Source organism: Micropterus salmoides, unplaced genomic scaffold (genome assembly GCF_014851395.1).
Source record: "Micropterus salmoides isolate LMB-PRFRI ecotype aquatic unplaced genomic scaffold, ASM1485139v1 Ms_hic_scaffold_14, whole genome shotgun sequence".
Classification (NCBI taxonomy): domain Eukaryota; kingdom Metazoa; phylum Chordata; class Actinopteri; order Centrarchiformes; family Centrarchidae; genus Micropterus; species Micropterus salmoides.
The window spans coordinates 7,227,206-7,253,427 of record NW_024040485.1 but is presented as its reverse complement, the minus strand read 5'-3'; the positions used below and the strand labels follow the sequence as shown (position 1 = coordinate 7,253,427).

The 26,222-nt window shown below is 43.1% G+C and overlaps 1 protein-coding gene across 5 annotated transcripts in view; it reads right to left on the bottom strand.

The window, feature by feature from the left end:
• The window catches only part of cadm3 (cell adhesion molecule 3), an 89,762-nt gene extending 65,522 nt beyond the window's left edge, over window positions 1–24,240 (bottom strand). For 4 of the 5 annotated variants that reach the window (XM_038717392.1, XM_038717395.1, XM_038717396.1 and 1 more), the window contains exons 1-2: window positions 23,963–24,240; window positions 22,224–22,381 (exon numbers count right to left, since the gene is read on the bottom strand). In XM_038717392.1, the coding sequence (XP_038573320.1) occupies window positions 22,224–22,314 (91 nt within the window). In that variant the 5' untranslated portion in view covers window positions 22,315–22,381; window positions 23,963–24,240. The remainder of the gene's footprint in view (window positions 1–22,223; window positions 22,382–23,962) is intronic. The other variant, XM_038717393.1, reaches the window with a different exon arrangement.
• Window positions 24,241–26,222: the final 1,982 nt, after the last annotated feature.

The following is a 26,222-nucleotide window of genomic DNA, read 5'->3' as shown; positions in this document are numbered from 1 at the left end:
TTACCATTCAGAGTAAGAGACCTAGACCTATAGAGACCTACTGGTACTGGATATTTGAAGCTGATACAGAAATGTAAGGGTTAAAAACAAATGTTTTTTAGTGTTCAGCCTTGTTTCCCTTGAAGTAGCTTTAAGTTTGTTAAAATCATCTAAATCAAATTCTGTATCATGTTTCAGCTCTTCACTAACGCTGTGTGATGTTTCCCACAATTTCACCATGTCTTGTGCATTATTTTAGACACTTTTTATTATTATTGAGGAACCTTTGACTTCATTGTGCCCCACACTGAGTGTATACTGGAGTGGAACACGTTGAAAAATAAACTTGTCACAGCTGTCGGGTGGACAAACTATGTAATCATGACACTGTTTGTAAATAACCTCTGGATTTCTGTCCTGCAATTTTTTGTTACTTAGTAAGAGTATGAGAAGCAAACATTAGACAGTAATTTGAACTGGAACTGAAATGCAGAAATCCTTTCAAGGTAGATTTTTCTTCATGTTTTGGACATAAAGGTAGAAGCTTTCTATGCCTCAGTCAAAGTGCTCTTTGGACCACCGCACAGTAAGTGTTCAGTACCTGTTCAAACAAATCCTTATTGATACATTTTCAAAGTGAAATGACTATACTCAATCACTATTGTCACTGACCAGATCAGTGGCTTGTAGTAGTGAAGGTCCTCACTGTTGATTGAAACTGGTGGCCATTGTTAGCTTAGCTGTGATTCACAGTGTGTTACTTCCGCGTTAAAGGCCTATTAAAAGACCATGAACCCCACTCTGTCGTAAATAATAGGCCGCTGAGCTATTAACCTTATGTAAAGTGGTTGAAGAGGCTGAATTTGTAATGAACTGAACGTGACAGCTTGGACTAGCAACAGACTGAATCAGCGGTGAACACAATGCCTTACTGGTGTGCGTACGTACTAAAGTGATTCAGTGATTTCCACCTCTATCGCGCACAAAAGTGACATCAAAATATTGTTCACTGATTAAAAAGCACTTACTGGTCCAGCTCATAAATACATCTCTGACCAGTTCACTGCTTAAAACCACACAAACCCTTGAGAACGCTCAAATTATCAGACCCTGGTCTCCTGCTGTAACTGTACCCATGATCAGAAGTGAATTTGGTGAAGGTGCATTCAGTTATTATGGACCCACTCTCTGGAACAAAGTGCCTAAGAGATATAAGATGTCTCACAACAACTGTGCTGTATTTTAAAAGCAAGCTTTAGACCTACCTGTTTTCTCATGCCCAGGGCTAGACAGGATAGATCTCTATGTCTCTCTCTCTCTTTCATTCACTCTTTGGGTATGTGTGGGTGGGTAGAGGATAAATAATTTTGGGGGGTTTCTTTAATATACTGTGTGTATTTCAACATGTTTTCATGTTCTATTTTATTTTTTCCTATTTATTTTGAAGCGCACTGAGTTTACATTGCATGAAATGTGCTATATAAAGAAATTTGACTTTTTTTTTGACTTTCTATTCTTCACACAACTTCTTCCGTCACTTTTTGTGTGTAACTCCATGAATGCCTTTGAAGAGAGACTTTATAAAAGTGTGCACCGTTATCCCAATTTGTAAGATTCATCACCTCAAGACTTCAAAGACACGCATGAAGACGCAGAGCTCAGATCAGGTAGTCAGTCTGACGCAGCCAGGAGGAAGCAATAATGACAGGCTTTTTGCCCCCTCTTTGAGTGTGGTCGTTCGGAAAAGGTAAACACTTGAAAATGTGGTCAGACAACATGTTGTACCAGCTACTTTGCTTCAACTGAAATGAATGAATACATTCTGTTTATAGTTTCAAGCACCCCTCTTTAGGACTGCTGTTAGTGCAGATTTGATCAGAAATCCATTTAAATTATTTTAGAAATCAGTCTAGCGTGCACTGCTTTAAAGACTTCACGTTCTTTTTTTCCCCCTGCATAATTGAAAGATTATTATAAACCTGTCCTGATAGTCGCACTACAAACTGTGATACTTGCAGATGCTACTGAAGTCAGTTTCTTTGGTATCATGTCAACTCTCCTGCCTGGCTGCTTCCACTTGAAATCACAAATAAACGCATTCTCTCTTCTCATCGTGTAATTGTTGCCGAGTTACATGAGACTGGATGTTCTACTGGATGTTTTTTGTTTCGTTTCAGGCAGACCTCTTTCCTTTCTTCTCCTCTCTGTCTCTGACTGCTGAGCAACATGACATGAAAGGACGAGGAGTGTTTTTGGAAGTGTGTGTGTGTGTGTGTGTGTGTGTGTGTGTGTGTGTGTGTGTGTGTGTGTGTGTGTGTGTGTGTGTGCGCCTGCAATGGCAGGGTATGTGTATGGAAGGCTTTGAGTGTTTGTGTAGCTCCCTGGAAATAGCACAGAAAGATGAAGCAGGGCTGTGAGAAGTACAATTGTTAATGTGGACCAAAGTTTGGAGTACTGTGTGTGTGTGCGTGTGTGTGTGTGTGTGTGTGTGCAGGATTTGTTTTCCCCTTTACTGAAACTGTGTGTTTGGCAGTGTATTGGAATTCTTGTATCCAGACATGTCTCTGTTCCCCAGGGATCACTTTGAGAATGTGTGTCCTCAAGTGTGTGTGTGTGTGTGTGTGTGTGTGTGTGTGTGTGTGTGTGTGGCCATGTACTCCACATTCTCTTCCCCCATAATGTCTGGAGGAATGTGTGTACTGTATGTCTTGTAACGGCGAACGGCCACTAACGAACGCAACCTTTCAGATGGCCCCCACGGTTTGTCACTCCCAATCAAGACAATGAAGATCAATGGAAGAGCAAGGCGAGGGAAAGGAAGATGAAGAAGATGAGGAGAAGGGAGGGGGAGGGGGCTCGTTGCTGCCAACAATGGCAGCACAGACAGTGAAACAATGGAGCTCGCACAGCATCGTTTTTATTTGCATGCACACTGAGTGGCGTGGCGCCTCCAGAAATCGGTAGGGCACCCCTCGTGGGCTAATTGACTCATTAGGGCCACTCCACGTGGTCTTAACTGTCATGACCGCCAACACTGGAGAATTGGCGGGGCCCTGTGACCATCTGGTGACCCACTTGACATGAGGGATAAAATATAAGGGCCAGGGCTTCATCGTATATGATGCAGGCACATACACATACATTATGCAGATGTACAAGTGGATGAAATGTGGAGATCACAAGTGTGCAAATTAGGAACAGAATATCCAGTCTTATTCATTCATTTCAACAGAATTTTATTATAGTGAAATTAAACCATTCATCTGCAGGAAGCTCCATCAACGACCCGTGGGCCCTGATGATTTAAAAAAAGATATGTGACCACAGTGGTGTACAGCGCACTCCTAAGCACACCTACACACACTATAAATACATATCAAGCTGAGGATAATGCATGGTATTGATGTTAATACAGTAAATATAGCATATAGGTGGGTAAAGACTAAACTCAGGTCAGTGTCATTCATTAGACGAGGCACCACTTATGCAACCTATCATTTATTGTGCATTCAGAAAAGGCCCTGTTTTATCCCTTAAAAGACTTAAATGTGACCGACATCCATTTGAAACTACTTCCTGTAATTTATTCAAACAATATATTCAAACTCAATTAATCTCTGCTCAGTATTTCTATGTACATTTTATTCTAGTCAGAGTGGAAAAGCCTCTGAAACACCACTTAGAGTATTACAATACAATAAAAGTAATTTCCACAAAACTCTTAGCAGATCCCTAAGATCGGTTGACACTTTGCTCTGATTCAATGGTAGGCCCAAGCCTGTGATATATTAGGCCCTTGAATGGAAAAATAATATTCTGAAAACACAGAACAGAAAAATAAAAAGGAAAATGCTCAGGAATCAAATTTTGTTGCAGGTACTCCAGACTGTTTTTCTCCACTGTGCAGGAACTATCATTTAGGCAGCAGCATAACTATCTGATATGTGATGTAAAAAGGCAAATAACTGCCAGATATATCATCCAGTCCCTAATGTGTGCTATAAATTCATATCATAAAGGTATATGTCAAGCTAAAAAGCCGGGTAAACACCCTCCACTATATCTTCATGTACGCAAGCACGGACGCATGATGGATGTACAGTAGAGTGCAGATGTGTGTGCATTGTACCATCAATGTCATTTGAAAACTCATGTCAGCTAATATAAAACTGTCAGCAACTATGTTTTTTTGTTTTTTTTTCTAGTACTGTATATCAGATGGGTTTTCCTAAGTTTCCCTAAAACTCTTTCTCCATCCCTTCGCAGGTCTTCTAAGTTTCTCTTTTTAGAAATCAATTGCCAGGTCTTTTGGATTGTTTTTTTATCCTTTTAAAATATTTATATACTGATAGGTGAAAAACAAACATATAAACGTCTTTTAAGGTTTTGTTCCACCTTCAGAGCAACCTCAATGCTCCTTGTCGTGGACACTGCAAGTCTCTGAACTCTACCGGAGGGATGAACGCCGTTCTTCCACCCTCATTCAGTTTTGAGGATGGTGGTGGAGAGCGCTGTCTGGGTATTTAATTTGGTTGAGACCTGGTGACTGCAAAGGCCACAGTATATGATTCCCATCACTTTCATACTCATATTCATTCACTCAGCCTGCCAGATGGAAGCATCTGCATTCTTGTTGCACTGTTTAGGGTTTCTTGCCAGATTTGTCAGCCATTAGTATGGCTGGGGACTTAACGTTACCTGATTTCCTCCTTTGTTCCCGTCATCATTACTATGATGCCAGAGGGCTTTGTCAATTGAATGTTATGTCATTTTAGGGCACTTTCTAAAACAACTCATTGTGTTGTTTTTCTTTTGAAGAGTGTCTCAAATGTTGCTATCCAATAAACAGACTTATAAGCTTATTTTCTTGTGCAGTTGCGAAAATAGGTTTGCAAAGATTACTTTTCATTTTTTGTAGTTCAAGTTTCAAAAGAAACATTAAAATAGGGTCAGTTTACAGAAATTACAAAAGACATATTTTCTCACCATTCTAGTGGTATCTAACCATGCAGATAGTTGTGGTTTTATATGTGCAATTTTGAGATATCCATCTTTGAAATTTCTGCTGCCACCCCAGTTCAATAGAATTGAATGGAATTTTGTTTGCGGTGCTGAAAAAAATCAATGACAAATTCTTTGGAATAAAATAGTTCCACTGAAAAATGTTCACGGCGAGGTCTGTGGATTATCCAAAGTAATGGGGACATCATTTTAGAAAGACACATCCCTGCAGACGTCTTTTAAATATTATTTTTCAATGCCGTGAGCACCAAAAATGAAATTCCATTCGCCTCCATTGTACTAAAGTGAAGGCAGAAATCTGAGAGACTGATATTTAAAATCATTAGCAAATAAAACGAAAACTACCTGCATGGCCAGATACCACAGATGTGAGTCAGAAAATGTTCTTTGGTAATTTATGTGAACTGACCCTTTTCACACACTAGTGACAATATACACAAGTGCTTACAGTGTAAACATCCATTGCACAGGCTTGCACAGACACACTGTAAGTAATTCCCAAGGCTGAGCTACTGTACAGCAGCACATTACTATGATATACTTATGCTCTCCATTCATACTCTAAGTCATGACACTGAATTTTATTTGATGTCACGAGCCACATTTGCCTGGAGTGGAGCCCTACAAGCTCAGCTCCGAGAGGAGAGGACTGAAGTCATCTTTCTTTTCCTGCTGTCTCCCTCTGTTTCTGCTCTCTCTGTCTTGCGCTCTCTCCCTCTGTATCTCTCTATCTCCTTCTCTGCTGTGATCGCACCCACCCCCTCCCCACAACGCTCTCTCTGTCTCTCTGTATCTATGCATACCTCCCTCTCTTCCCCTCTGCAGTCAGTGAATTCCCTCGGGTTCGACAGCGGGAGACTATTACACTCACAGACGGATTCTCTCTCCACCAATTTCTCTCTGTCCTCTTCCTCCCAGCTCTCCCCTTCTTTCATCATCCAGTTCTTCCTCTCCTCCTTCTCCTTCTCCTGTGCTCTCAAGCCTCTATCCCCTCTTATTCATTCCCTCCATCAACATGAATGTGTGTCTTTGTGTGTTTTTGTGCACACATGCACAGGTCTTCCAACCCTTCCTCCTCCTCCCATCTCCCTCCTTCCCTTTCTCTTTCTCCTTTTCTTCAGTCAATATAATTGGCATCGCAGGAGTGCTCCCTGCAGAGTATGCTAAAACAGCAAGCACAAAAACAGAGGGAGAGCAGAGAGGGAGGCAGGAAGGGAGAGAGAGATGTGGATAAAGGCAAAAAGACTAAGATAAAGCGAGAGGGGAGGACAGGAACGCAGAGAGCTTGGAAGAGGGAAGAAGAAGATGAGAGGGAAACAGAAAAGGGACTTACGAGTGATGAGAGGGGAGGAGAAATAAGTATAGAAAATAGAGGGTAGAAATATATATAAAAAGAGAAGAGAGCAGAAAGGAAAATAGCAAAACATAAGGTAAGAAACATTGTTGAAAGGAGAAAGGGAAATGAGGAGAAAATGGTAATGGAAGGAGGGGAAGAAAGGCAGCAAAGATAATACGAGGAGAATGATGAAGAAAACAAGAAACAAAGATAGAGGAGGGAAAGGAGAAATAAAGTGGGCAAGGCAAGGAATGGTGAGAGCCTCAGAAAGGCAAAAAAAAAAACAATAAAAGAAGAGGATATAGAGAGGCCAACAATAATAGAAATTGGGAGGGATAGGGAAATGGAGGAAAAACAAAGGAGAGAAAAGACAAACAAAAGGAGAACACAACAGAAGCAGGGAAGATAAGACAAAGGGAGACACAGAGGAAGAAAATGAGGAAGGAAAGTAGGAGAGAAAAGTCTTGACCATAGCAATCAGCAACCAGAGAAACCAGAGCGCATCCATTCAGAAACCAGCCAGCCACTCAAGGCAAATTCAGTCATATATCTCCTCCTGACTAGACACGCGAGTGCCAAACCACATTAGACTGCAAGACAACCATCCTGAAATAACCCAGAACTCAGTCGCGGCAGTTCCCTCTCTGTCTCTGCCTCTACAGGCTGTCTGCAGGTTTCAGAAGGAATAACTTAAGATTTTATAGAAGTTATAGGCGATATTTTAATGTAAAATCATATGTCTTATCCGCCCAAATCACAGATCATTTACAGGATTCAGCAAAGAAGACCACTATGGAGGCCTTAAACATCTGTCCTAATTAACCAACAAGATGTCAGCAGCAGGAAATGTTCTTGGCAAACTGCACATTAATCAAAACTCAAGTGCAAGAAACAAACACCAGCAAGATGCCACTGAGTGTCCTCCCCAGAGAAAGTGAGCTGACCAAGCTGACCAGCCATCTGCCTGCCCAACATCTACTCAGCTGGTAGAAATGCAGGTCAGAGGAGTGCAGAGATTACGGACATTACAGTTTTTACGTTACCGACGATTATGACATCACATGACTTCCGGCTAATGAGGTGATGAATCTCCTGCTGCGGGGTTGCTGAAAGGAAATGTTGACTTGTGCAGTCTAAATGTGACACGTGTGGGGCTGCAACAAACCGTGGCTTTAATTATTATTAATCCATCAATTCGTTATGGATTAGTTGATCACTCATTTAGGAAATAAAATGTCAAAAATGAAAACAAATACTCGTGCGGCTTTAAAATGGCTTACTCGGTCTGAACAAACCTATATCTTACTACACGCTCCTGCAGCCTTGTGGCACATGTGTCAGGTGGAATATAGAAGTGAGTGCTGTGGCACTTATCCTCAAAGGCTTTTCTATTATCTGCTGCAGCTTGTGTTGCACCTCATTTCTATGTTGCTTTGGACAAAAGCATCTGCCAAAGGAATACATGTAAATTTATAGACACAAAGCTCAAAAAGCAAAGTAAGGCAAGTTGGGAGTATTAAATACTTTATAGTGCGTTTCAGCTTATTGTTAAGCTGCAAGTGAGCGTATGTACTAGCGTGTACAGGTATCCCCAGCAGGCCTGTTGCACATAGACCATTGCGGTCATGCTATTTCACAAGGGGTAAAACTGCATGGCGTGAACTATGACGCACCGCTAGATGGATTCTATTCCCTGAGGTTAACTAGATAGTATTATGACATATCACATATATGTTATGCCCAATTAAACTGTATGTCTGGATGACAATGTGGAATGAATCAATGTACAGAGTTGTAGAATATATGATATATATAATATATTGAAAAAAATATAACCTGAATGCTGAGGTAAGAAACATTTGTATTTTGAATCAATTCATTGAGTCTAAATGAATTATGTCAGCACCAGATGTATGTAAAAATAAGGATCACTCGCATGTATCACTGATATTGCACCTGATGTCGCACTGCAATGCTCACTCTTTGTGTTGTTAGCAATCTAGCAGATTTCCTGCCAAATCTGACTTGATAGGACTGTGTAAAATGCAGCACAGAGGCTCTTAGAGGCTGACAATCTTCCTGGTAATAGTGTCATTTGTTTACGGTAATTACTTTATTGTCAAAATGTGGCGAGGGTTTACAGATCTTGCAATGCGACAAATAGAACGCTATAAAACTGCCAAATGCAACTTATTTGCGATTCAGTACAGCTAATAAAAATTCTGAAATTATGAATGGGCAGTGTAATAAAAAGGACGACATGAAATTATTTGTTAAGGAACATGAAGTCCAGTTTTGTTTACTTAAATGATGAATAAAACATTACACAGCCTATTGTCCTGCTAACCCTGGTCTGCACTAAAATACTCTAAGAGGAGACATGCAGGACAAAGAAACATATCATAGAGTGGTGGGAAAAATAAGACCCCTAATGCAGACGTTTCACACTTTTCAATGCCTTAAATTTAGATTTATTTTAAGGCTTTTGCAATTTTAAAGACCTGTGGACGCTCTCTCTTGCTCTGCATTTATTATTTTCCCTCTGTCTCCTCTGACTCCTCTCTCCCTCTCTTTGTTTGTTGCTTTCCCTCCCTACCTCTATCTAATCTTGCTTTCTGAAGCCACGGAGAGGGGGGTGGGGAGAAGAGGACAGACTCTATTCTATTCAAATCCAAGCAGACTCAAATCCAGCCCAATCGCATTTATGGCCAGGTTCCGCTCCAAATGGTAATTTGTCGACTGTCTATTGGATTGGGCGCTGGAGTTCTTGTGATTGACACTCCAACTACAACACAGCTGAGGGAAGAAGTGGGGGAAGGGGGACATGTTGACACCATGTTGCCGTGATGATATATATATTTATTTCTGCAATTATTTGTTTTCTTCATTTTGTGATTGCCATATGCTGGTCCTTCAGACTGACTGACATTTATAGATGAAGGTCCTTGTTCACCTGATTTTTTAGCCATGCAAGTAGTGTTGTAGTCAAGACCAGAGTTTATTGACAAGACCAAGACTTTTAGGGGCAGAAACCAAGACTGAGTCATGACCAAGACCGGTTTAAACCTCATTACATGACACACAATAAAATGTGGAACGAGATCATAGGTACTTCTCAAACTGATCTGAAAGATCCACATTCCCATTAAAACACCCACATACAAACACTAAGGGCTGCAACACTCCTTTTCCATGCTTACCATCGCGGGGAGGGGGTTCGATCGTCACAGTAACAACACATTTTTAATTAGGGTTATTGGTTGCATGTAAAGCAATACGTTTTACATCCAATCAAAGTTAGGATGTTAACAAAAAAATCTGACAATGCACAAGCAATTTATTGATATTCCCAAAGTTATGGACTTGACTGGCCTTGAAAAAAAATCCAGAGTCCTCAATGTCCAAGACCAAGTACAAATGCGGTTGAGTCCGAGACGAGAGCAAGACCATCAAAAAGTGGTCTTAAGACCAGTCTACAGCAGTACTACAGCACCACATGCAAGTGACGTGGCGCTACCGTGTCGTTCTGTTGGTCCACCACGTTGTTTCAAATAACTTAACCAGAGAATGGATTGCCATGACATTTTGTACAGACAATTATGGCCCCTACAGGATCAATCCTAATATTACTGGTCATCCTCTGACTTTCTCTCCATAGTTTCCTCTGTGGTTCACATCTGTGGTTTTTAGTCAAACATCCCAACTACTGAATGAACTGCCATAAAATGTGGCAGGAATGTTCATGTTCCCCTAAGAATAAAGTGTAACAACTTTGGTGATCTCTTAACTTTCCATCTAATGCCATCATCACATCAACATTTAAACTTGTCTAACACGCTTTTTAGCTCATCAGCAAAACCAATGCTAAAGCTTTCCATCAGCAGTACTCTGTTTTAATCAGCAAATGCACGCTAACATACTAATCTCAGATGGTACACATGGTTAACATTTTACCTGCTGAACATGAGCATGAATGCATTGTCTTGGTGATCATGTTAGCATGCCGACGTAAGAATTCAAAGCACTGCTGCACCTAAGTACAGCCTCACAGTGCAGGTGGCGTGGCTGGAAACTCTGAGACTTTTAAAGTCAAACTCTGAACTGAAGGCTTTTATAGATGGTGGAACAGCTGGAACCTCTAAGAAAGCAAAAAGCAAGCCCAGCTACCTTGAACATACAACTTTTAGATAGAAATCATTCTGTCATAACTTGAGCATTTATAAAGGAAGTTCATCACATCAAGTTCTCCGAGTTTAACATTAATAAAATATTACTGCCATCAATTCTGAGAAAGCACTGCCTGTCTATGACAAACTTGAATCATCCAGATCACGGTACCATAAATAAAAGGAAGATGTTTGAAACAGTTTGAAAGAGGTAAAGGCTCTTAGATGACCGGTGAAACATCTGAAAATCCAGTTACCTTGGAGAGAAATTTCATTAATCAAAGAAGACTGTTTCACAAAAGAGTGACATCCTCTAGTGGCCTTTGCAACTCAAATCTTGCATAAAATCTGCTGCATCACTGTATTTCTCTGTGGATAGATCTCTGCACTAACACTGTCATGGTTAGGGATTCCCCCTCGGGCCACCGGTGCTCAAAAATGTATGCAGTCATGGTGACACTTTGGGAGAAATCATCCGACAAATGGAAGGTGTTGCACCACCGTTCTATTTCTTGTTTTTAATGGATTTACTTTTGTGATTTTACTTTGAAACTGCTGCATAAATGGTTATTTTATCATGCTGTCTATCACATCTGGCACTGTGAAGTTTATTTAACAGGGACCATGCATAATAAAACATTGACTTCAAGCTTGAAAGCCAATGCATTACACAGAGATATAGCTAAACAGCTATTTTTCATCCCACGGTCCCTATTAACATTTATCTTAGTATCCAAGTAGAGCTTTAAAGGGCCCATTTCAGTGTGTTTTCAAAAAAGAAAGAATAATATGCATGCGGTTGTTTGTCAAATAAATGCATGTTTTTTTAAACCCTCCCTACTGTGAGGTGTTTTTCAAATACAGTACATGAGCCACAGTAGCTATGTTGATCTGATATTTGAGTGTTTGCATGTCTCACCATGTGTTTCTATACACAGATAGAAACTAATGAGAATATTAAATGGGGTATTTATGAATAGTTAATGGGGTATTTGGTTTGTTGGCTCATCTCTGTGTGAGAGAGTATCACTAAATGACCCTACATACACATAAAGTATTGCTCATATAAATGTTCTTGATTGAAATTGAAGACGTCAAGTTTCATTCAGTTGAAGCGTTCATTTTCATTTCAAACAGTGCAACATCAGTTAATTGGAGGGAGTTAAGTGATTCAACTCTGACGGGAAATTCGATGGCAGTAGCGAAGATTGAGACTTAAGCAACAGACCAACATCGCCATCCTCCTGCCTTCTGTTGTCACTCCTTCACTATGGTAAAATGCCCTGAGTAACCACTGGTAGTTGTGTCTACATTATGCTGTGATAGACATCTATTGTTTGGGGAATATGTGCCAGTCAATTAATTACATGCTGGCTAGAGCTAATCTGAAAATGCCAGTAAAAATGACTGAATGAATTTTGAAGATGGAATTACTGCATGTCCCAACACTTTTAGCCATTTAGCTGATGCTCTAAGACAGAGCCAGGCTGACTGAGCAGATACTGGAGGAGTCTAGTGTCTCAGCCAGACACGTTTACAGGACACACGGTTACAGTGGGGCTCAGACGTGTGTCACTTGACTTAGCCTAATATGCTGCCTCACCCAGAGCTGTAAACTTGTGACGTGACTTGGACTTGACTGCTCGCTTAAATACTACAGTGGTCATGTACAAATCTTTACTACTGATTTCCTAAAATAGGATCCCCTTTAACACTGCACAATGGATGGTATGTCATGCCCCCTTGCCTTGGTTTGCTTCATCAAGGTGTAACACAAAACAGTACGAGGAAATGTCAGCATGTAGTCATCTTGCCACCGGCAACTGACCCTATGACGTAAATGACCCTTCCTTTTCTCTTCATCCTTTCAAACGGAACCTCAGTAAATTGTACTGTGAGGATGATGAAACCAGGCCAGCTCTGACTCTTTCTACCCCTAAGGGGAAGAACCAGAAAATGTCACAGAACCCTTCAAACAACAACAAAAAGACGCTCTCCCAGGCACGCCATCGAGCGCTGTCATAAATTCAAGCATGACACCTCCACTATGTACAAGTATATATGCCCCCCTCCCATGCCTGTGAAGATATCAACCTGAAAATAGCTCAGTGAAGCTGAACACTAAGCCCCGATAAATAAATCACAATAACATTTAAATATTCATTGTAGAATAAGAGAACAAGAGAATAAAAAAAAACAGAAACGTAGAGGATAAACTCCCTTCAAAACAGTTTGCCTTGAGGAACTTCGACTGCATTATCAAATTCTCCCTTCAAGGGACTCATCAAACATACAGTAGCCTGTGTAAGAGGCTGATAGTCGTCACGCCCCGGGCTGCCCGTATGAATGAACAGCAGATAAGGGCATGTAGCTCATTAACTCAATTATATCGTTCACTTGTGCCGTCTGCTGATGCATTACGCAAATGGGATCGAATTTGCCGGTAGATATGAAGCCATCTTCATTGACACACAGGCCAAGGGAGAGTGACTGTAGCATAAATATATAGAGAGGGAGGTTTCTATTCAGAAACTATAGCACGTGGGCCGTTTGAGCCTCACAGCTGGAGCATTGTCAATGAATCTGTCCTTTCAAAACGCCGGCCCATTTGTTGAAAAGAAACAGGGAAAAAAAGCCAGAACGATCAAAATAGCACTCGACATGCTGTGGCACTCTCAGCGTGGAAAACGGGAGGTCTGGCATACACTCCTCAATCCAGTCCCGCTGTTTGCTTTTGATAGCAAAAGTCATAATGACATTCAAGTACTCACCAAGCTGAGAAATGAAGCAGCGACAGAAGGAGAGAAATGCAGATAGAGACAGAAAAAAGAGGAGTGTGTACATGTGTGTGTTCGCACAGTACTCGTGTGAGTGTGTGAGTGCATGTGGAAGCTACTGTACGTGTAGTACAAATATGCGTGGTGTCGGCTGAGACATAAGTTGGGTGGGTGCCAAGTGGTGCAGCTAGCTGCAGTGGAGAAAGGAACCGAATCCTAAGTCTGTTAATAAAGTGTGTGATTAATTCGTGCTGTGTCATTTTCCCAACCCCCCCACTCCACTCCTTCAACAGAGAGGACCGTTTAATTACTCAGCACTCTGCTCGCTAGGAAATGGAGCGTCGCTGGTTGGACACCACCTTATGGATAAAAAAAAAAAGTCTGTAAGAAGAAGAAATGTTACATATCAAAAGCTTACACTGTATGATATACTGTATATAGAAGGGCCATTCTGTGTGGGGAATATATATGCATCCATTGACTGGCCTGCTAAACACACACACTTATGCATACACACAGATAGATAAGCAGGCACACAAACATATTCGCCTGGCAGTCAACAGCTTGGCTCACAAGGATATTTTTGTTTAAGTAAAGACTAGAAGGCCTTCAAAGCTCTATTTGAGCTTTGTTTCTGTGTGTGTGTGTGTGTGTGTGTGTGTGTGTGTGTGTGCGTGTGTACTTGTGCTTGTCTTTATGCATAAATATGTACATAAGTGTTTTTCTTAAATTGTTTCAGAGTGTGTGTTAGCATCTGTTTACATGTTTGTGTGTGTGTGCATCCCTGAGAATCTCTGTGAATGTGTTTGTGTGTGTGTGTGTGTGTGTGTGTGTGTGTGTGCCAACATACAGTCAAGGACTTGCGTGTTCATTGAACAAGGAGCATGTTTAAGTCTGGGTGAGAGGAAAGCTGGCTGAAAGATAGACTAAGCGTTTGTGTTTGTGTGTGTGTGTGTGTGTGTGTGTGTGTGTGCAAGTGTCCCAAGGATTCTAAATAGTCTGCCTACCAGGGTGTGAGAAAGCGTAGTGAAGGAATAGAAGGTACATGTGTGTGTGTGTGTATTTGTGAGTGCACTGGCAAAGGTGTGTGTATCAATGTGTATAGTCGATTCTCATGCGGGGATAAGCAGCTTAGGGAAGAAGCATATTCTTTTCTAAGTAAATCTCATTAATTTTAATTAGCTGTATATTTAGCCCGTACACCTGGATTGGGTGTAATTCTGTTTGCATATATAGCGACAAGTGAACAGAGCAGGTGAAATGACTCAGGTAGCGATTATATTGCCGTAGCCGCCTCACATTTGCATAATGTCCTGTTTTTGATTGTGTCGCGTGCCTTAGGAGGATATCACAGGCAAATATGCATTCCTTTCATTTTCCTATTGCATGCTCTATGTAGCGCGCCATAGCTGGTCCTTTTAAACATTCACCCTTTTTCTTCCTGTGTGTTTTTTCTTCCTCCCTCGCTCCCTACGATGTTTCTTTTCATTTTCTCTCCAGTCTGTGCACCCCATCATTAGAGTGCACTTGCTTTTTTCTTACTACCCCTCCTCCTTCATTTCTCTGCCCTAAAGCTCCCTTACTGTATGGATTTCTCTTGTTCACGTGCATGCCTCTGTCTTTCTCCCTCTGTCTCCCTCGCCCTCCCTACTTTCCTGGGTAATCAGCTTATCCTATGTGTGTCCAAGCCTCTATGTCTGCGTTCCTCCTCTCTTTGTTTCGGATTCATTCAGCAGGGAGATTAGAGATGCCTATTTGGTGCCTTTGTCTTCAGTCAGTGCGGTAGCACTGAGTTACACCGCGCGACGACAGCCCCGTCATCATAAGCCACATCCACTCATCATGTGTTCATCATACCCTGATCAGTGTCGAGGGCCAGATGCAGAATAAAAGCCAAGGCTGCACCTGTCCACTGGGCAGTGTGTGAGTTTGAAGCTTCCACTTCCATCACAGTGATAGATTGTTTGATTGATCAGCTGACCTTATGAAATGTTTAAAGGAAGGCAATATATTCCCTGCACCAATTGCCAGTGGAAAACATGGATCCATCACTCTCTAAAAACTCAAGGACAACAGAATAAAGCCAACAAGCTTATTTTTGTTTTCATCTATAGACTGCTGTTTTGGAATCCTCCTCGATTCCTCCGCCCCAAAAAAAGAAGAGCTGGTAGGTGAAATGATATCTACTGTAGGTCACAGTCACTGTATTCACCAGTACAATTAAAGTATTCAAAAAATGTAGATAGGTGATCTATCAAGACTGTGGTTTTGAAGGAGAACATAATCAAACTAACACACAAAAGCACCGGAGAAAAAAAACTTGGTGCAAGGAAAAGAGTGCAAGAAAGATTACAGACTATTTACTCAACTTTCTGTTGAAAGATTTAGCAGTCTGGCCTCCTTTACACCTAGGATTAAAATGTGATGTCTTTGTGGATCTCTTGGATGAAAAACAAAATGCTGATACAGCGAGTAAATGCACGTTACAATCTGAAAGTTATCAGGTCCATAGACCACCTAGGGAGGTGATCAAACCTCAGCCAGGAGTAAATACAGTCCACACAGTGTGTATTCACATATTGCAAGCAGTGCAGAGAAGTTTAAACTCACTCCATAGTTTGCAAACCAATCAGATTACCCAAAGACACCCACAGAATCACTCTCCATTCCCACCAGTTCTCACTACTTTTCCTCTTCCATAGCCTTTACAGTAGTTGCAAACTGCGGCAAAAAACCACACGTCATCATTTTCGTTGTCTTCCAGGAAAGACTCATAAAAGACGACCTTTTCCACTTCAATGAAAAGTAAATCCAGGCACTATAGTATGAAGTCTAATGATCCTACACCTGTCATGTTTGTTCTTGTTGACAATGCATGCTCCCACACTACTTTCCCGCTGTGCTATAGGGCGCATGAAAAATGTAATCCAATTACAATGCAGCCATAATGATAATGGAAACTACACACTAAATGCAACTGTATTAATGGAAAGGGCATTTAAAATAAAACAGAATGCATTTTAATAGCAGATGGATATGGGAGCTATGAGCATACGAGCAGTGTGGTACAGTGTGATTGTGCAGCATACGGAGTGCAGCAGTGCAGTGGAACCGCAAATGAACTCTGAACATTAGCTGTGTTACAATACAAAAATTTTAATAATGATACCATCCAACTGTTTTACTGCTAAAACCAATATTAAAGATGGCTTCAGTACAACAATTTTTTATTACTAGCATAACATATCATTTTGTTGCAGCTCAGAAATTACAGCTAGCATTCAGTTTGGTCACTCTGACTGTTAATCAGTCAGCCAAAGCTAAAGCTATGAAAAACTTAACTGCATGTGCCAAGACAGGACACAGCCTTGAGGACTCTGTCAGTCTGGCTGCTGATTCACTTTGACATTGGATCAGCAGAAGTGCCAGACTCCAGTCAATTCAGCTCTAAGCTGGTAAATTTATCACAAATTATTTCCATCAAACAGCCATTTATAGTTATGTTATAGATGGGGAAAGTAAAATAACCAAGTATGCTTGCAGAAAAACAGCATAATCAGAAGTATTTCAAGTAAGAATTGAATAATTTGTACACATTTTGCAAAGATTTATACATGTAATGCAATTATGTCCATGCCAGTTTATAGCTTCACAACACTTGGTTCGGTATGTCACAGTACTATGTTAGAGGGACTCACCATCCAGGGAATGGACGGCGATATCCTCAGCAGAAACCAGACTTGGGAGAATTCACAAGATAGCCCACAGGTGAATTAAAATGGCTTTACGGTTGTGATATCAGCAATAAGATCCCCCCACAGACACACTCCCTACCACCAGCTGAAGTGATGGCATCATCAAAAAGAGGCAATAAACAAGAGCAACCTCTGCTCTTTCATTGGAGGAGCTCCTGCGCTCAGGGGGAACCCTCAGCACTCAGACTCAATCAATACAGATGCTGCGCTTTACAGCCACGCACTCAAGTCTTCCGGCACCCCGTCATAGCACAGTGATGGGCTTCAACAAACATATACACCTTTTCCGGAAGCCCTTGGTCTGACCAACCATGCGTCAGTGACAGGATGGGTGATTTCCAACCCCACAGCAATCAATTAAAACACCCAGTAGAGAATTCAGGCAGGTAACTGGAGAAAATGGGGGCGGGTTGGGAGTGGTGAGAGTGGGGGACCCGATCAAAGGAAAAGCCAGTTGAGTGCAGAGCGCAATAATAAGAGCTCCTGTTGTTGAAAACGAAGAGAATTAATTTATTCCAAGGCTTTCGTTGTTATTGTTGTTAGGTTTGTTTAATCTGCGTTGCCTTTGTGAAGTGATGGTTTAAAGCTGACAGCTCTGCAAATGCTGGACCCCCAATTTTCCTCAACCGAGTTGCTGCAGAGTGATGTGTCTTTTAAGAGAACCTGAGAGGAAGCCGAGTGTGTCACTGCTTAGCAAAATCTCAAGAGCACTTCTCTCTTTCAATTTTTAAATGGCACTTGCTGTTATTATGATGCTAGCAGGCGAGATTGATCGGTTCTGATGTAATCTCACATGGCCTGAGTGGGCCAGGGTGGATGAGATCTGCCTGAGATTGATGAGGTCTAATGGAGACTTGTTTGGGCGCTCCTGATACCTTTAAGATCCAATGATACTGGCGCGCCACTGCATCTTAATTCTGCTTAATTTAGCCACATATTACTTATCAACACTTGTTCCTTGTTGAGCTGTGGGTTTCTCTTCCTGTCGCGTACGCATATGTAATGTTTCGACATGTCTGAAGAGCTTTATGAAGATAACATGACACAGCAATGTGTATAATGTGTGATGCAAATCATCCCCAAGGCTCTATTGCTCATGGTTGGAGCTTTGTTGGGAGTTTAATCAATCAGCCACAGCGCCTTAATTAATCGGCATGATGAACAGGAGAAATAATTGGTTTTCTGCCAGATGTGAATCTGCTGCAAACTAATGCCAGCCAATCAGGATCTAATTTATAATCACAAAACTGATCCGGACGACAAAACACTTAAAGGATCAGATACAAATAAACACACAAGACAATGGGAGTAATATGGCTTTGGATTTTGATAGGAGACAGTTACTTAGAGCTCTTTTTCAAATTGTACTGAGTCTATTTTAGATGCCTAATTGGATCTATAAAGTGTCAGAACCATCATCAGTATTACTGATTAAAATCTAGGCTATGTGTTAGAATATGTCATTGTCTTTTTCTCTTGAAAAAACAAACATATTGCTAATTAATTGGCATGCTCAGCATAAGAAGAATTAATTGGGCTCCTCCCCAGATGTTTCTGAATGAATCTGGAGAAAACTAATGAGGTGTCTGGTTTTCCATTGAAGCAGCAGATGTCATTAACTGTAGCCCACACTGACAATACTGATCTGTCCAGCTCCAATCAGACCAGGTAAGCAGTGGCTGAAACAAATGGAAAAGCACTGGAGCCAGTAAATAGCCAGGGTCGAGATTGGAAACCACTGGTTTAGCGCTGTGCCAGTGGAGCCAAATGGAAAAATAGCTTAGACCTCTTATTAATGTCACAGTGGCTAGGCGGTAATTCCCCCAGGCTCTGTGTACCTCGGCTTGTTAATGAGTCACTGCTTATCAGTCAGCCTTGTTAACAGGCAGAGGCCTCCCATCCAAACCGCCTACTGCTATTGTGTGCTAGCCGTACTGTGTATTAGCCAAATGTTCCCTCATCTTGGCACACAGGAAGTCAACAGTAAACAACAGCAGCACACACAGGAAGTGGGCACTGAGCCAGTGAGAAAGAGCTGGTCCAGTGGGGAAGGAGCCCATTTTGTGGCAGGATAAAGTGAACCGCTGGCAAAGGCACACACATGCAGAGCCCGCCCAGCTGTAAATCTTAACACACTAACGAAGGGTCCACACTGCTCCCGTCCTTTAATCCTTATTCATTATTGGCCTCAGCTGGAAGCATTAGGGCTTCATTCAATGGTTCCGACCAGCAGAACTCGTCGAGGTAAATAAACTATTAGACATGTTTCTTGTCACGAACACAAACATTCTCCTGGGGTCTGGGATCAGGCTGCCGTGGAGTTGAGGGCCAGGTGGCTGATGGGAAGCCACAGCGGGCTGCTCTACATGCTGTCTGCTGAGTGCTCCAGCGGACGGACCCTCCACACTCCACAGCAGCCCCGAGGTAACTGGGTCAGCAGTACAGAACCAGGGCACAGCCGGCCAATTGCATGCCTAATCTGTACCCTTCTGAGAGGCACTTTCCATCCGCAGCGCATGGCTGCACATCCAGCTGTGGAAATGGATATGTCAAATGGCGCGCAATTAGTGTCTCCCCAATTCGTTCACTTGCTCTAAGGAAGTCAGGTCACAGATAAATCCAGAAAAAAAACAGAGTTAATGCTGTCCTGTCCCTGACTTTGACATACATCAAATGAAGATGGAGCAGTGGAAGTGGCAGAGTTTGGAATCCGGGGTTGGCCAGGAATTTAAATAGCCATGACATGTAGCCTGTTGCTCGCTGTATGACAATTAACCCGTAACTTTTTTCTCTCTCCTTGTTTTGAATTCACTGCGCACTCTGAGTATAGCAGTGATGGGCAGTCCTGCTCTCCGATGGCTCATCTGCTCTTGCATTGATTTGCTGAGCTAACCGTTTTTCCTCTCTGATACATAACGTTGAATTATTTATGCTAAGTAGACCCTTCTGTTCCAGGGCCTCTTAGCATGGAGATCTCCATTATTACGGCATTATCTGACTGCCTACCCCGCCCTACTCCATCTTCTACTTAACAGCTCTGCTGCTGTGTCACAACAACACCAATCAGACACCAATAAGAGCAGATGTGAGCGATGGTCCAGTGCTCTGCAGCTTGCAAACACTCTGTTTCCAACATTGCTCAGATATCTGGAAACCATAGAACAGAAAACACACACACACTATATATATATAGTGTGTCCCATAAGAGTTCCTTTTATACCAGTGAGAAAGTCTATAAATTCCCATTCTATGTTGATGAAAAGACATGTGCATTCATATTGTGATTAAAGCCTTCCTAAGTAGCAGAAGAATTATAATTTCAAACTTTTTTGATGAAAGTGATTCTAATTAATTTCACTGCAGAAATGTTATTAGTTTGGTTTCAGTGTAACAGTCTTGCCATCTTAATGCTTTACAACACACACACTGAAACTGTTAAGCCAGCACTCCATCCATGCTCCCCTTCTCCTCTCAATTGCACTCTCTGACGTGTTTTCTCATCTCCTAAACACTGTCAGACGTCCCAGGCTTAATTACTCTCTTTGACTGACATGATAATGTAAAACAGCGCTTAGGTGAAACCAAAGCAGGAATTGGTCATGCATGGTCAGGCCTCCAGCTAGGCACACCTTAATCAAATGTGACGTGCTTCTGAGTGCGAGCCAAAATCGTTTTCGGACCCAAATAACGAAGCGCTGCCTGGGTTTCAATGACGAGCTACACGGTCGGGGTCAGCACTCTGACGAGAGATTGATATTTCATCATCAGCACCTCAATCCGGAGATTGTTTGTGCATTTCTCATCTTCAACAGCTTTCGGGGGCCTCCGCAGGCCTACATTTGCATTTGTTTAGCAGTGACCTCATCCCGGCTTCTTGGCACAGCAGGATTGTTTCTCACGTTTTACTGCACTGACCACTGTGAGCTCACATTGACCATCCTCCACCTCCCCACATTTCATACACAAATGTGCAGAAACACTGGTATGCATAATTTAACAGAAAGTAAAAACAGCTGATGTGGACAAACAAAGTGGAAGTGTATTAGATGTGGTGAGTGCACTTGCATATCTATGTGCATACACGTGTACACTGTGCATGTGTTCATGCATGTTCATGCACTCAGAGATGTATTCAGATTTGTGAAATTGTGTGGGCGTGCACAAGTGAACACAAGGGGCCTCTGAGAATATATCGTTAATGCAAATCAGGGAACGTCTATTAGAAGCCTTCTCGCCTGCTATATCGTCTTTCAGTTCTTTGCCAAACACTCAGTGCAATTAAATCCTAACTGTAATGAGAAAATGCCTACAGGATTCTACCTGTGTCAATCAATTTTCTATGGATTGAGCGGCAATCATGATGCTCTATTTCGCCATGGGCACAGTTTGCCCTCTAAAGGTTGTATTACCCGCAGCCAGTCACTTGAGTGTTATGTAATTGGAAAAGCACATTGGACAGCGTATTCCTGTTCACTCGGTGCTCACAGCAGGGATGATATCATTACAAAGTGCTTCTCTCATCAAATCCTCTCTTATCGTCCGCTCTCAGCCACGCCCAGCTCATCACAGGTTGAGCTTCAGCCATGACGAGTGGCATGTGTCTGTACTGTATGCCGGGGCATAGGACAGAGGTGGGGGGTGTGGGGGGTGGGGGGGTGGGGTGTGGGGGGGTGTGGGGGGGGGATGAGTACAGAGGGCCCACAAAGATGATGAATAGCACATGTAACAAAGACGGAGAGATGCTGAGCAGGTGAATGTGAAATGAAGAATGTTAGTGCATGAGCGTGTGGCTGCTTTTGTACTTTTATGTGAGTGTATGCAAGTGACTCAAGGAAGGAACAAAGCAGAGGGAGCCATGGGGCAAGTGAGCTACTCCAGCAAGGACCTGTAGTATGCGTGTAAGTGTGTAGTCCTGCACCCACGTGCAAGTCACACACATTCCTCAAATACAACGGCAGAAATTCCACTGGGGTCCGGGGAGGTGGCAATGTCCCATGGGCTTATTAACGGCTCTCTGATTCCCTTGTCATAATACAGGAAACAACATAAAAAAAAACTCATGTCAACAGATAAGGGGCACCATCAGCGACAGAAAGAGAGGGTCGGGGAGGTCAGGGGCCCAGGGACAGCCAGCGAGATAGAGAGACTAGGAGATAGCAGATAGATAAAGAGGGGGAGAGGCGCTTACCATAGACAATGTTGCTGTGAACCGCAGCTGCAAATAGTACTGTCAATAAGCTGACACTCCATAATGCGGAGGGGGCTGATGGGATGGCCATGGTCGGGCGCACAGATCCACCTGTCTCACTGAATCCTCAGGAGGGCAGAGGAGCTCTGGAGAGTCACCTGCAGGGACAGAAGTGGAGAAATAAAGAAAACAAGCAGGACAGGCCAACTGGCCACTAATTGCGTTCCCTGCCACTGGTTGGATGCCTCTGAATAAACGCTGGGCCAACCCGTTCCTCACGCGTTGCTCCATGGGTATTCATCGATCTGCTTGTGTCACACCATACTGAGAGGCGATTGAGAGAGGCGTGGGTAAGGGGAGGGGTCGGTGATGGAGCCAAACAGCAGAATAGAGGGTGATGGTGGTGTTGTATAGGTGGTAATGAGGGGAGAAGGGGAGAAGAGGAGAAGAGGGGAGGAGGAGGTTGTTCATTACTGGGAATTTATTCATCCACTTTAACAAGCTGTGCGCATGTGGAGTGAAGGAAAACGAATATTTTGGACAGCTCCGACTAACTCACACTAATTAGAAATAACGGAAAGGAACATTCCCCCAGCTGGTGGTGAAAAAGCAGAGAAGAAGAAAGGGGGGAAACAACAGCGGCAAAAAGATGCACCTGTCGCCAGCTGACAACACTCAGTGCGCTTTGCACAGGACTGGAGACGTGCTTAATAGCCGCTCAGGCACTCGTCCTCTCTCTCTCTCTCTCTCTCTCTCTCGTTGTCATACACACTCTTTCTCTCCCTCTCTTTCTCTTTCTCTCACGTGCGTTCCCTAAAATAGCAGTAGCCCGCGCCGAGGTGAGCCCTCGGACCATCTGCGAAACGCTACCTCATTGTAAACGCTGAGAGGAAACCGTGGCTGGTGCGTTGCCTGCGGGACGGGCGGGCGCTTAGGGCGGGGATTGAGAGAGGGTGGGATGGAGGAGTGGGGCTGGGGGGGGGTATGGGGGATGTGGGATTGGGAGGGGTGGGGGTTTTTATTGCTGCTCCAGCCCTTCCTGTTGAGTGATGGTGAGAAATGAAAACAAATAGAAGTGCATCCATGGGAAATAACCAGGACACACCGGGTGTGATTTAACACAAGTTCTGGCGTCCTGCTCTTACGTGGAGAGTAACGAGAGAAATGATGATAATAATAACACTAAAATCAGCTCGTGGTGGCCTGCATCGCTGCGACGGATCACGGGAGCACCAGCGCGATGTTTGTCGGGTGGGAGTCCGTTTTCTAACACCATCTCTCGCACTTGCAGAAATATCTTGTGCTGATGGGATGAGATTGAGGAGACTCTTGTAAGCGGCTGGTGAGGTGGCTCCTGCACAAGGCACGAGTTGTGATGCTTTTTCTTTTCTTTCTTTTTTTTTTTTTTTTTGCAGAGCGATAAAGCCAACATAGCTGGGAGAGAAGAGGAAGGGGAGAGGAGTCGGATACAGCGCGGGCAGCCCGACAACAAAACGCATAGGCTATTCAGAAAACATTATAAAACATGCATGGATTATACAGCTCTCTCCCTGGGCAGGCATAACGGATTACACACACACAGTAGCTACTGAGTGCGCACACAGACACATTCCTGGAGAAGCGAAAGCGTCAGCACTGACAGGTGTCTCCTGTCCGCCCTACAGGCTACAGCCTAACCCTGAACAATAATACAAACTGCGAAGCAATACACGGCAATGACCACACACACACACACACACCGTTATATTCCGCCTCCGGAGTCCGGTTTTGTTGGCGCTGGTCTCCAATAAGGTCCCTGGTAAGGTTCCTCCTTTGATGCGCAGCAGTCGCTTGTCCGGATCCTTCTCACAGTCTGCTTTTATCGACTTTTTTTTTTTTATCTCCTTGTTCCTTCTCCGGACTCTTTGTTTTTCTTGCTTTTTCCTCCGCTCTCTCTCTTTCTCTCTCGCTCACTCTGTGTGTGTGTGTGTGTGTGTGTGTGCGCGCGTCTGTCTCTCTCTCGCTCTCTCTCCACGGCTGCCGTTCACTGCAGCAAAAACAGTCTGTCTGAAAGACGAGAGGGAGGGGACAAGGGAGGGAGGAGGGAGGGAGGGAGGGAGGGGAGGGGATTTTAATACGATTTGGCCCGTACCATCGGGATAACAGGGCCAGAGCAGGGGCCTACTGGCTGAGAGCAACATGAAGGAGATGGAGCAGATAGAGAAGCGTGATCTCACCCCGCCGAAAAATCACCATAATGTTCCTCTAATGCTCCACAGTGAATCTACACTGACCTTATCGGACTTTATGATATTTTATTATCTCCTGTGGAAGCACATTAGGATTTCCAGTGATAGCTCAGCTCACTTTATCTAAAGGTTTGATAGTGAGTAGGTCTATCCTTCTTCAATTCTGTCATATAGGTTTGGGCCTACATATCTCCCGAGATGAAGCAGCAGAGTTCATTTGAAGCTGATTGTCACGGTTCTCAGTAGCCTAATGGTTCTTATCGTTGATATTATGGAACTATTACCCATATCTTGCAGATAGGCCCGCTGCTATTTCATGTAGGCCTGATAATTTGCGACACGGTAATGATATACTGAGTCCTTGGCCTTGTGGAATTGTGGGACTTTTTCTGTCTTTATCTTCCCCATATCCCTACTGCTGTTCACTTGTGCCTTTAACATTGACTTTTTTTTTTTTTTTAATCTCTTAACACCTCAAAATTTGTATAATAGGGCTGCCATAACGTCTATCACGATGTTTAACCCCATTGGAATGGTTTTGCATATGCTTCCAGTAAACTTTATCATATAGAGGTCTATATAGTTTTGACGTTTCAGGCAAAAGGCCCGTGTGGGAATCAGGATCCAAGGGAGGTGGGGGAGGAGGGGGAGGGGGAGGGGGGGAGGGGGGCTGTTCAACTTGCCAGAGAGGATTAAGGATTAGTTTTACTGGCGGATTAGGTCTGTGTGTGGGGAGGCATGATGGGGTTAAACATGGATGGCGGCAGCCGCACGACAGCCCAATCAGTGGTGACGGCAACAAAGTGACACCAGGGAGGTGGGTTTGAAGAAAATACAAAATAATAAAAGCCATGGGGAGCCGGGAGGGGTCAGAGAGTCGGGGCGTTGGAGACATCTTCAAGCAAGCAGCTGCTTTCCACACTGTAAACATAAAGGGTGCAGCTCAGGGCTGCCATGATTGGGCTAAACTACAGTCCACCATTAGGGGTTCTTGAATGGATTCCAGAAAGGTCCCCACTCTGACTTCACTAAATTAAAAATACATAATGGCTTTTGCAATCCACCAAAATCCACCTTGTAGTTATAGTCTATCATTCAATGCAAAATCTGAATACAACAATGTTGAAACGACACCATTTTCTGGCACTATGAGTAATTTATCTTCAAAGTAAACCGGAATCTTTATCTCTCCCTCTGTCTCCAAACCACATGGGAGAGTAGAAATGCAGCATCTGGCATCATTGAACACTTGTTATGTGGCCGGAAAAGGCTTTAAATGTTTTGTTGTTGGCGCTACACTACAGAAGCTTTTGCTCCGGCTTAAATGAGTGGACAGCCCCAGGTGCTGAAACCGTGCGCGAGCGAGCGCGCGTGCCCACTGACTTTCACGAGACGATGCTACGCGGCACTGTGTTGTCCAGCGGTGGCTATGTGATGGCCGCATGCAAGACCGGAGCCTAAGCATGCAGTCTGGACAGCAATAGGCTTGTAACGAAGCTCGTGCTGTGCGACCGGAGTTCTGGTTTCAGGCTTTTTGCCCGTTTGAAATCTGCATATTAAAGCGCTGACCTTTGCGCGCTGAAAAGGCTCACTGTGAAATTCCTATAACAATTCAGTCCAGATGAACTTTGTATTGGGCCTCTGCAAAAATTAACACATCTCTGGTAGTCAGTAGCTCATGACCGTCCATCTATCTATCTATCTATCTATCTATTTATTTATCACCCATCCGTCAGTTTTGTACAGAGCAGCCTTGTAAGATGCATCCTAG